At 35.5% G+C, this 12793-nt stretch overlaps 1 protein-coding gene across 13 annotated transcripts in view; it reads left to right on the top strand.

Annotated features, from left to right (window-relative positions):
• Positions 1-12793, top strand: part of MLLT10 (MLLT10 histone lysine methyltransferase DOT1L cofactor) — a 243168-nt gene that overhangs the window by 166420 nt on the left and 63955 nt on the right. For 10 of the 13 annotated variants that reach the window (XM_030321048.1, XM_030321047.1, XM_030321054.1 and 7 more), the window contains 2 exons: positions 2998-3250; positions 6572-7141. In XM_030321048.1, coding sequence (XP_030176908.1) covers positions 2998-3250; positions 6572-7141 — 823 coding nt within the window. The remainder of the gene's footprint in view (positions 1-2997; positions 3251-6571; positions 7142-12793) is intronic. The other 3 variants (XM_030321058.1, XM_030321059.1, XM_030321057.1) reach the window with 2 other exon arrangements.

A 12793-nucleotide genomic window follows, 5' to 3' on the forward strand; every position in this document is an offset into this window, starting at 1 on the left:
GTGGGTTCAAGCCCCATGTCAGACTGTGCTGACAGCTCAGAGCCTGGAGCCTGCTTCAGATTCTGTGTCTCTCCCTCTCTCTGCCCCTCCTATGCTCATGCTCATGCTCATGCTCTGTCTCTGTCTCTGTCTGTCTCTCAATAAAAAAAAAAAAGTTTAAAAAGAAATGTTACGATTTTGTTTAGTATGACTTTTGTCAGTGAAATTTGCTTAATTTGTATTCATTGCTTTCTTTGTAATACCTTTTCTTCCATGTGGCATATTTTCATTGGGTTTATGGACATATTTATACTTCAAGGGTAAGCAAGGATATTCTATTAAATGAGTGGGAAAATTGACCAATGCTAGTTTAGGTTGGTATGTGGAAATAGTATATTTTTGTGTTTGGTTCTCCACCCAGTTTTTTCTTCTTTGCTAATTTGGTACGTGGTCAAAGTACATGAATGAAGAACATCACTGTGTTCTCTTTAGATGACTTTTAAACTTCATTAGGCTTGTATGTGAATGGGATGGAGAACCTCAACTCGTTATTAGAAAAAAGTATTTGAAAAGTAAAGTAGGTGGTTCCCAAAGTGACCCTGCCCAGCATGGAAACATTCATGTTTCTAAAGTAATCCATGAAGTTTGTTTTTGTAAGTTTATTTATTTATTTTGAGAGAGAGTATGCAAGCAGGAGAGGGGCGGGTCGGGAGGATGGGTAGAGAGAGAATCCCAAACAGGCTCCGCACTGGCAGCACAGAGCCAGATGCGGGGTTTGAACTCATTGACCAGGAGATTGTGATCTGAGCTGCAGTCACATGCTTGACCAACTGAGCCACCTAGCCCTCCCCCCCAACCTTTTAAACTTTATTTATTTATTTTGAGAGTGTGCAAGCAGGAGAAGGGTGGAGAGAGAAAGCATCCCGAGCAGGCTCCTCGCTGCCAGCACAGAGCCTGACACGGGGCTCAGACTCACGGACTGTGAGATCTTGACCTGAGCCGAAGTTGGACATAAAGCAATCCATGAAGTTTAATAAGCCTAAACATGATTGACTTTCTCCTAAAACTTACTCTGGGACCTTTCTTTCTCATTTGTGGAGTCTCTGTTATTAGAATAGTGATTGGTTTGTTTTTATGAGATAACGTCTCTTGTACTTGATGAAAATCTGTTTGACACTGTGATCATGTGGAGTGAGGACAGTATCAAGAGGCAAGTAGCAGACAAGTAGTAGTGAAGAATGTTTGATTTGCAGAGCATTTGAAGTCTTCTTTCTTTCTGCATTTTGAACGTTGATTTTGCTACAAATGCCGACTATTTTGACACCTGATTTTAGCATCCCTTTCTTGTTTTTCACATTTATCTGATGGTTTGTATTGAGTGGTTTGTATTACCGCAGAGATTTTTATTTTTTTTTAATTAATTAATTTATTTATTTATTTCATGTTTATTTTTGAGAGAGAGAGAGAGCACAAGCGAGCGAGCATGCAGAGGAGGGGCAGAGAGAGAGGGAGACACAGAATCTGAAGCAGGCTCCACGCTCTGGACTGTCAGCACAGAGCCCGATGCAGGGGCTCTAACACACGAACCGTGAGATCATGACCTGAGCCAAAGTCAGATGCTTAACTGACCCAGGTGCCCCTGCATCAGAGATTTTAGATAGATGATTCAGAAAAATATTTATTCATTTATTTATTCAGCAGAAATTTAGGGCTGTTTGTCTTTCAGGCATTTAGTGAACGTAAACAGGGACAACAAAAATCCTGACCCATTGGACTTACAAACCTTATACTTCTTTTTTTCTTTTTTAAATGTTTATTTATTTATTTTGTTAGAGCATGAGCAGGGGAGGAGCAGGTGTGGGGAGAGAATCCCAAGTAGGCTCTATGCTGTCAGTGTAGAGCCTGACGTGGGGCTTGATCCTATGAACTGTGAGCTCATGACTTGGCCTGAAATCAAGAGTTGGATGCTCAACAGACTTAGCCACCCAGGCACCCCAAACCTTTTAGTTTGAAGCATGTTGATTAATATACATCTGTTAGAACACATTCTCACCTTTCATAGTCATTTAATTTACTATTATTTGCATATACCTTGTCTTAAAAATGATTGTTAAACTAATTGGAAATGATTGGAAACTAATTGTTTAGACAGGTCTTTATTTTGTATTTTTCCTAAACATATCTAGATCATGGGGGTGATTACAGATCCGTTTTAGGGTATATAATACTTTCTTTCAATTTTTTTTTAATGTTTATTTATTTTCGGGGAGGCGGGGAGGAGGGACAGAGAGATGGAGAGAAAGAATCCCAAGTAGGCTCCATGCTCAGTGCAGAACCCCATGCCAGGCACATTCCTACAACCTTGAGATCATGACCTGAGCTAAAATTAAGAGTTGGACGCTTCATTGACTAAGCTACCCAGGCGTCCCAATACTTCTAATTTTTAAAAATCTTAACTGCAAAGTATAACAGTTCCTTCATCTTAATACTTGGAAGAAATGGTTTGTGTTTTAAAGGCTTTAATCTTTCTGTTTTGGAAGGTAGCCTTCACCTGAATCAAAGATTCTTGCTCTGACCTGTGCTGAAGCCTTATAATCTCTTGGATCTACTCCTCTAATGAATTTGTAGCACTTTATTTCTCGCTCATTGTTGCCTTTGTGCTGAACGTTAAAGCTGATGGTAATTTCATGACTAGGAAGTAGTTTTTTCTTATTGAATTGTGTTGCTTGAGAAGCAAGTACCTTCAATACTAAAACTGTGTTGCTGAAGAACTATAACTAATATGTACTTTAACTTATTGTTGCAATTTATAAATATTTGCAATAGACTAAAATAATTGTTTTCATGTGATTTTCTTAGGTGGTCTCACTTACTTTATAACTGAAACTTTAATATGTTTATCTTAGAAGCTGAACAATTATTTATTATTATTAATATGCCTCCCCCTCCACCCACCTATAGCTAAAATCTAATCCGTTCTTTTTTTCTTTCAACTTCCTTTCTCAATCAAAATGTTAGACTTATACAAGCACTAGCAGCAACTCTATATCTGGATCATTGAAGCGTTTGGAAGATACTGCAGCTCGATTTACAAATGCAAACTTCCAGGAAGTCTCTGCGCACACAACTAGTGGAAAAGATGTTTCAGAGGCTAGAGGGTCAGAGGGAAAAGGGAAGAAATCTTCAGCTCACAGCTCAGGTCAAAGGGGAAGAAAGCCTGGTGGCCGAAATCCAGGAACGACTGTGTCAGCAGCTAGTCCTTTCCAGCAAGGTATTAATTATGATGTTTTAGTTAACATAATTGTTCTTGCGATGATCAGTAGCAGTTAAGTTTTGTAAAATTATTTTTTCTTTATAACTAATGGATAATTGGAGATTATTTTACGAATAGTGGCTGTAGTGAGATTACTTAAGACTAGTCTTCCTTGTTAAAATGTTTCTGGGACCTTTTATGTTATGACATGTGCTTCCAAAGCTGAATTGTAAATTTTAATGTTTAAATAGATGTGGAATAAAGTTTAAGTTTGGGGAGAAAAAAGAATAAAAGCTGGAGTTTTCCTTTCTGCTCTATAGAACAGTCTTTGTTTTTAATAAATTGTTATCATTTATCTTTCCTAATTAAACACTAGAATAGTTAAAGCATATATTTTTAGTAAGTAAACAAATACTGGGTAATTTGTAGGGAATCTAAATAGTTCTCAGAAAATAATAGCTGTTGATTATTAATGCATTTATTACAAAGTTTGAAGTTTAAAGTAGAATTTTGCTAAGTTTGCATATTCTTTTAGTAAGGCTACTATATAACAAGATGCCCATTTAATTTTGAATTTTAGTTGAACAACATTATTTTTCAGTATGTCTCAAAGAAATGCATGGAATATATTTATACTGAAAAAATAATCTGTTCCTTAACTAAAATTCAAAATTAACTGGGCATGCTGTATTCTATACGATAACCCTGTTTTATGGAGAACAGAATAACGCAGCTAAACTTTACAATCCATTAACCCTATGTTCTAGGTTTTTATCTTGTGTTAATCTTTAAGAAATTTTTTTTTAATGTTTGTTTATTTTTGAGAGAAAGAGAAGGCGCGCACGCGCGCAAGCAGGGGAGGGGCAGAGAGAGAGTGAGACACAGAATCCGAAGCAGGCTCCAGGCTCTGCGCTGTCAGCACAGAGCCCAGCGCGGGGCTCGAACCCATGAGCGATGAGATCATGACCTGAGATGAAGTTGGATGCCTAAGTGACTGAGTGACCCAGGCGCCCCTATTTTGTGTTAATTTTTAACTTGAACATAAATATTTTGAGAAATATAAATGTTAAAAACTGTTGGAGATAAATGTATTAGTGAAGTGTACAATATATATACCTCCTTCCCCCAGTTTTTTGCCCCCTAGGAATAAACGAGAGGGGGCAAGTTGTCTTTTTCTTTACTTTCAGCTTTTGCTGTTAATAAAAATCTGAATATGTAGAGAGACGGCTAAGTGCTGATCTTTCATTAAAAAGTTTATATATTTTAAAGTAAATTACTTTGGGCTTCAGGATTTTCAAGTCCTAGATTTTTTTTTTTTTAATTTTTGCCTTATATTACAAAAAATTCAGACAAGTAGAAACAGAAATAAAATGCCAAACCTGCTGTTTTAGTTTAATACATTTACTTTATATTTGTTGTTATTTTTATTCCACTGTGGGAAATAAGTAGTAAAACCTTAATTATTTTTAATGTAACTATTTACATTTTGAATGTGATATTAGCGAATTCAGTTATCTCTTTTCTATAATTAAGACCTTATTTTCCACTGTTAAAAATTGCATTTTTTGGTTTTTAATCTTTGAAGTACTAATCCATTTAGAAAAGAAACACCTCATTTTCTTGAAGTTTATAATGTTGAAGAGTCTTTTCCTGCCTCTGTTGAGACATGGTAGAATGATGTTATGTTTTCATATCTGAGGTAATATTCAATAAAAGTTTTAAAAGTTGAAATTTAAAGATAGGGTATTTAAGATGCTTGGTTTTATTTTTTTCATTGTGGGCAATATGTGAATTTTAGAAAATATATGTTAAAGTATTGCATATACTAAATGTTTGAAAGTATTTGCTACACTGTAGTGAGCTTTTAACACCAGCTGTAAAAACAAAAATGTGTGGAAAAAAGGCAGATGGTGACAGATCAGAATGGATAATAAAGAATTTCTTTATAGTTGCTAATTAAGTGGCAAATTAGTTATCCTTAAATGATTGATGTAATGTAAATGGCTTCTTAATATGTATGTTTTTCTATACAGATATAACTTGAAAATGCTCACATAGGTACAAATAATTTTGTAAGTGAATAAAATGGATATTCTCTTCAAAGAGTTAAATTTTAGACCTATTAATGTTCTTCCTTTATAAGCCATTTCAGAAGAGCTTAAGATTTAAAATTCAAAACCTTGAAACTTTAGTTAAAAAGAAATTCTTGTGTGTGGGGGAAAATACTGTTGTAAATATTTAGGTGGATTTATGTGTGATTATATTTTAATGTGCTCTGCAATAAAATTTAACCCTTAGCTTGAAATTTCCCTTCCATTCTGATGCAACACTTTATTTTGAGCTTTTGTTTTTAAGACATTAATTAAAATATGATACAGTGTAAGTTTTATGAAATGTTATTAGATGTGTGGTCACAACTGAGTCTGGTGAGCCTAGAGACAGTTTGGTGAATTGGGATGGTGGACCAAACTATTGTTTCATCCCAGCCATATTGTTTTTCTGCCAAGTAACTAAGAACCTTTATTTTACAATGGCATAGTGGGCTACTAATGTTCTTTAAAGAGTGAGGAGAGAAAAAGCAGTTGTGAAAGGGATTCCTTAGGGTGCCTCTCTTATGATTTTACTTTCATAAAAGCAATCGCACAGTGTTAGTGGCTGATTTCTTTATGCAGCTGCAGAGGAAGTGGACTGGGAGAATGTAAGGTACATAGATTAGGGTTCCATGTGATCATTATTATTTTATCAAATCCATGTTTTGGTGGGGTAGATTAACTGAATAGCAATACTCACTAACACTGTCTTGAAGTTAAAACTCGGAACTTAAAATCTAAGCAACGTCTTTTGGTTCTGGGTGTGTGTTGGGAACATTTAAATCTTCAGTAATTGAAAAAGAGGAAGTTCTCCCAGTTATTCAGATTAACAGTAGTAGTCTTGTCAAACTCTCTTTGAGAATTGCTGTTCTTCAGTCCTTCCTCCAGCATACACAGGTATTTGGGGAAACACTGAGGAATGTTGCCATAGCAAAAGGTAGGTCGAATAAAGCACATCTTTTATCTTGGTCATTGTAGAAGTAATAGCTTACAATTTAAGAGTTAATACTCAGTTTAATAACTATGAAATGACAGATATTTTTTAAAGAAAGTTTTATAGATAAACTTGATTTCATAATCACCTTTTTTAAACTCTACTTTGTTACATAGTGTTGTCCTAAGTTTTATAGTTAGTTTTTTCTTCTCCATCTCTTTTTGATGATTGTATCATTTCTATTGCTCATGGGAACTTTTGCATCCAATTTTTTTCTTTTCCTATCCCCCCCCCCCCTTTTTTATTTTACTACAGGCAGTTTTTCAGGAACTCCAGGCAGTGTAAAATCATCTTCGGGAAGTTCAGTACAGTCTCCCCAGGATTTCTTGAGCTTTACAGACTCAGATCTGCGTAATGACAGTTATACTCACTCCCAACAGTCATCATCAACCAAAGATGTACATAAAGGAGAGTCTGGAAGCCAGGAAGGGGGGGTAAATAGTTTTAGTTCCATAATGGGTCTCCCTTCGACCTCAGCTGTTATTTCACAGCCTAAAAGCTTTGAAAATTCACCTGGAGATTTGGGTAATTCCAGCCTTCCTACAGCAGGATATAAACGGGCTCAAACTTCTGGCATAGAAGAAGAAACTGTAAAGGAAAAGAAAAGAAAAGGAAGTAAACAAAGTAAGCATGGGCCTGGTAGACCTAAAGGAAACAAAAATCAAGAGAATGTTTCTCATCTCTCAGTTTCTTCTGCTTCACCAACATCATCGGTAGCATCAGCTGCAGGAAGTGTAACCAGCTCTAGTCTTCAGAAATCTCCTACCTTGCTCAGGAATGGAAGTTTACAAAGTCTTAGTGTTGGCTCGTCTCCAGTTGGTTCAGGTAGGGATTTGCCCCCCCCCCTTTTTTTTTACTTATGCCCCCGTCCCCTTTCTTGTACCCCAAAAGGGAAATTAAGCTATTATTATGTTAATACTTTGAGTTGCTGAATGACATTTACTTGTCTGAATGAAAAGAAAATTGTTATGTGAGATCTTAGACAGTTCGGTATTTGGACAAGATGTTTGGCAGTAATCTGATGGTTTGCTTAACTAAAAATAGGCTGAATAGTTTATTTATTGGTCATTCAGTTCTTATGAAATACCTGGAATTAATTTCCCATTTTTGTTTTTGCTTTACCTGCAAGTATTTTAAAACCAACTCAGAATTCACAATTGAGGTGTGAGAGTTTTGCATAGTTTTGCACTGTTTTTGATTGGTGCTTGTTTTGGGGCTTCCGTTCTCTAAAGTTTACATTGTTTTAGTTTTCTCAGTTCCTCACACAAATTCTACTTGAAGTACTCCATCTGGAATATTTTTTAATCAGTAATAAATGATTTGAAAAATGGACTTTAACAGTCATATTTTATTTCAGGAGATATCTGAAATGATTTATGTTCATTTTGTTTTCAAGTATGTTTAGCAGTTTTTTTTTTTTTTTTTACCATTGACTTTACTATAGTATGAATGAATTTTATATATGTTGTTACATCATTGGGATGCCTCTTTAACCTATACTTTGCATTATGAATATTTTCAGTTCTTACAGATTTTAAGGTTCATGTTTTTAGACAAAAACTTAACAGTTTAGATATTACCTAAATGCCAACATCTGTCTTTTAAATTGTTCTTCAATTTGAGGTAAATGGGAATTTGCTCTCATTCTAAGGGAGTAAAGAGCATATGTAAAGGTCAGAAGTGAAAATTATTAACTATAAGTATCATTTGTGCTAGGGTCTGTTAATGCTTTATGTTTATTATCTTGTTTAATCCCTACACAAGTTTTACAAAATATGGGCTATTTATTTCCCCCTTTTACAGCTGATAATCCCAAGGCTTAGATAGGTAAAATAAATTGCCCAAGATCACAACGGACAATTTCTTTCTTTCCGTTTTTCTTAGCCAGCTTCATTGCCACAGTGGATCTGTTTGTTTTTGAGGAATGAGTAGAAACTGTGACAGGATTGTTTCATTAGAAGCATTAAGGATGGATTTAGAGCATGATTTCTCAATCTTGGCACTGTTGACATTTTGGCCGGGACAATTCCTTACTGTGCAGTCCTGTCCTGTGCATTGGTAGGGCATTTATCAGGATCCCCAGCCTCTACCCACTAGATGCCAGTAGCATCCAAAGTTCCCCTTCACCCCTCAGTAGTGACAATCAAAAAATGTTGGGGGAAGGGTGCAAAATCTAAACCCACTATTTTAGGGGGGAATAATTCGAATTGTAATGAGAAATAAATCCATTGAAAAAATTTATATTGCACATCTGAATATACATTTTATTTATATGTGTTATTTTAGACCAAAGGGCTTAGCAACTAGGATTAACCCCTAGTCACAACAAAATAAATTTAGACAATTTACTTAAAAAATTGAGTTCATACTCATTTTTTAGCAAGAGACATAAGTAATCAGGTGAATAACTTAGAAAATTAAGCCTGAATTTACTTTTGTGAAGAGATCCTCACTGATTTCCTATATACATGGAAGCATAGTCTGAATGTTACTGCATTTCAGAAATTGCATTGATTCGAATAGATGCTGTTTGAAATACACATCCTCAAGTTAATGGAGTTAAATCTTGATTTACATCTCTGAAAAGATTTTCCTACCTGTTACAGATTTAGGGAGATTTTAGCCATGGGAGATTGTGTTCTTTTCACAATAATTACTTTCTGAGGGCAGTGTTTGTGGTATATCTATAGGAGAAAAGCATGAATTTGTGTCTTTTTAACCTCACCGTTAGGTAAAGAAATTTAGGGAGAAACTCCCATAAATATTATTTCATTAAAGTAAATGATGTAAATTTAGACTTGCCAAGATTTTTTTTTCTTAAAATTGTGTTTAAAAATAACTGAAGATTTATGTTTTGTCAAAGCTATAATCATGGACTAAGATTACTTAAAATGATTTGAGATAATATATCCTTAGTATACATTTTAATAAAAGTTTTAGGACTAGATCAGAGCATACCCTTATTGATAAGCTCACTACTAAAAAGTCTATTCCTTACTTAGAAGAACCTGGATATTTAGGAATTACCATGGATATTTAGGAATTATGCCCTCTAAATCGTAAGTTAAGAATTGTTAACCGCTGTTGACACATAGTATGTACTACACAATGTCTTTTTGTTTTCTTTTTGTTTTTCAATGTTTATTTTTTTGAGAAAGAGAGAAACAGAGCGAGAGGGGAGGGAGGGGCAGAGAGAAAGGGAGACAGAATCCAAACCAGGCTCCAGGCTCTAAGCTGTCAGCACAGAGCCCAAGGTGGAACTCAAACTCCTGAACTGCGATCATGACCTGAGCCAAAGTCAGGCTGCCTAACCGACTGAGCCACCCAGGTGCCCCACTACACGTTGTCTAAGCACTTGATAGAAATTGAGTGTTATTACTCATTGTAAAGAAGTGGAAGCAATTTTCACAGCTCTGTATGGTGGAACCATGCATGCATTTTCCTTGATTCGAGAGACCCTCGATTATAATATTCAAGAGGTGTTTACTGGTGAAGGTCTAAAACCACACTAGTATATAGTGTCAGTCATACTTTAAGCAGCGGAATCAGTGAGAAAATTTGAGCCAATAATTTCACTTGCAAAGTTGAATGTCTTACTAGTATGAAAATGCTAAATTTTCTTTGAACTAATTTTAGATTGAGAAGTTAGTAGTTTTGTAGTTTTAAAACCGGGAAACTTTTTTCCCATGTAAGTAAGTAGGAGGGAGAAATGTATACTGTATACTGTGTTATCCAGAATTGTTTTTGTATGATGACCTTTTCAAAAGATTTGTTTGCTTTCACGACAAGTTGATAATTTAGTAATGATGGTGACCTTTGTAAGCACTTGTTGGCTATGATGTTAGACTATAACATGCTCTATATAACCCTAGCTTCATGAGGCAAGGGGGTCTGTTTGTCATGTTCATCGCTGTCTCCTCACTGCCAGCACAGTGCTTTGTATATAATAGATTGTAAACATATTTTTTTTAATGAATGAATACTATTAGTAATTACCGAGAACACGTCATGTGGTTAGTAGTACCTGTGTGATTTTTAACTTCTAAGTGTTTATAGCCAGGTTTCAAGTGAAATTATTTATTTATTTATTTACCATATAGTATTACAGACCAGTTTAGGATGTGTTAATTAAGTTGGAAAAGACCATAGAGAAGTTGGGATTTGAATTACACTTCGGAGTAGGCAGAGAAACGCCCATAGCAGTATCAGAAAAGAAAGTAAAGTTGTATTTGAAGGATAAACCTAATTGAAACAAGAAACTTGTGTTTGTGGGATAGGTGGAGGTAATGTGGACCAAGTAGGACAGGATGAGTTTGTGGGAAGTTGAAGGTCAGGCCGAAGAAATCCAACTTCCAGGCTGGTCTTAGAATAGACATCCTGGACTTAATTCTGGCAACTTCCTATTAAAAGAACTTCATTGACAGAAAAAAAAATACATTGCTTCCATTAGCTTGCAGTAATCGTTAATGTCTTATATTTGAAAGCACCTAACAGTTTCCAAAGAACTCTTAATTAGTATCTTACTTGTTCCTAAGAACAACCTTGTGAAATAGGGCAGCTGCTATTATCGTTGTTGTATTTCCTCTGATTTTACCACAACTAGGATATATAGCAGAAGTAGAATCAGATCCTTGTAATGTGATTGTCTTAAAATTGTTAGAAGCATTGACTTAATAGTAATCAAAGTTTTATCGTGACATATTCAAATTATAGTAGCATGTATGTAGCAAAATATTTCTTCTAGGAACTTCAGATCCTGTCAGAGTAGAAATCCAGAAAATATCTGTAAGCTCCTTGTCTGATCAAGGGTTTGGATTGTAAGATTTTTATTGTAAGTTGAAGTACATCTTGATAAGTGATTTACTGTTATAGTGACTTGTACAAAATGGGAAATCAGTGTGTTGTTTTAAGTGGCTACTAAAGGTTGTAAGTTTGGGTGTATAGATTATGTTAAGCTTTTTTTTTTTTTTTAATGTTTTTATTTTATTTTTGAGAGAGACAGACACTGTGAGTGGGGGGAGGGGCAGAGAGAGGAGGAGACACACAATCTGAAGCAGGCTTCAGGCTCTGAGCTGTCAGCAGAGACCCCGATGCAGGGCTGGAACTCAGGGACAGTGAGGTCATGACCTGAGCTGAAGTCGGACACCCAACCGACCAAGCCACCCAGGTGCCCCTGTGTTAACCTTTTTTTTTCTATATGTATTCTAGACAAGTAGAGCTTTTGAAACATTGAAAATTAATACAGCATTTGGAAAAGTTGACCTGCTGTATTTGTCCTTTTTTCCTATTTATCTTAACCACATTGCAAGAGTTTGCAATTTACTAAAGTGAAAGTTAACATTTTTTTCTTCATAAAAGTTAACATCTTATTTGAGAAAATTCTGGTTTTCATTAAATGATAAGTAGTTGATGGTTTAGCATTAACTTATTTTCTTTGAGCATCCTTTCAAAGTTTCTCTGTTTTTTATTTTATTTTTGAATTGTATTTATTTTTAAAGTTTATTTATTTTGAGAGAGAGAGCAGGAGCAGAGGAGGGGCAGAGAGAGAGAGAATCCCAAGCAGGCACCACGCTGTCCATGGAAAGCCTGATGCAGGGCTCGAACTCATGAACTGTGAGATCATGACCTGAGCCGAAACCAAGAGTTGGTCACTTAACTGACCTAGCCACCCAGGTGCCCCCTCCCCCCGTTTTTAAAAATCTTAGTCTCTAGTTCTTTAATATGACGCTGCCATAGCTTTGCAAGTTGAGGTACTTGAAATCTATTTTAGTGATGGAATTCTTTAGTGGTGATAAATGCTGTAAAAGGAGATTCTAGGAAGGCAGTTGTTTGATTCTGACCTTGAGTACTTAGTCATGAAGTCTTGAGGTTTTATGGAGATGAGTTATTAATATGAATAGATCACTTTAAGAGAAGTTTGTTCTTGTGGCACCTGTGTGGCTCAGTCAGGTAAGCGGACGACTTTGGCTCAGGTCAAGATCTTGCAGTTCACGAGTTTGAGCCCCATGTCCGGCTTTGCGCTGACAGCTCAGAGCCTGGAGCCTGCTTCGGATTCTGTGTGTCCTTCTCTCTCTGCCCCTCCCCCACTCACGCTCTGTCTGTCTCTCAAAAATTAATAAATAAAACATTAAAAAATTTTTAAAGAAAAAAGAAGTTCTGATTTCTACTGAAAAGTGAAGGTTATGAAAGTTTAACTTGAGCCCATGTAACTATGAATGGGTTTGTGTTAAATATATGCTTATTTATGTTATATCCTACTTAGGTTACTAAAATGAAATTGAGAAGTCTTTTCCTGGTAAAAGGAAACAAATTCTGTATTCTGTAAACAAATAAGGGAATCATAAAGATACAAATAATCTAATAAATTCACAAGAGTAGACTTAACAGTTATTGAACATACTTCATACCCATCTTAATGACTCAAGTTCATGGTTTTATATATATTGATTATGTTGGGTCATAAACGAAAATCATAGG

This window comes from Lynx canadensis, chromosome B4 (genome assembly GCF_007474595.2).
Source record: "Lynx canadensis isolate LIC74 chromosome B4, mLynCan4.pri.v2, whole genome shotgun sequence".
NCBI lineage: Eukaryota > Metazoa > Chordata > Mammalia > Carnivora > Felidae > Lynx > Lynx canadensis.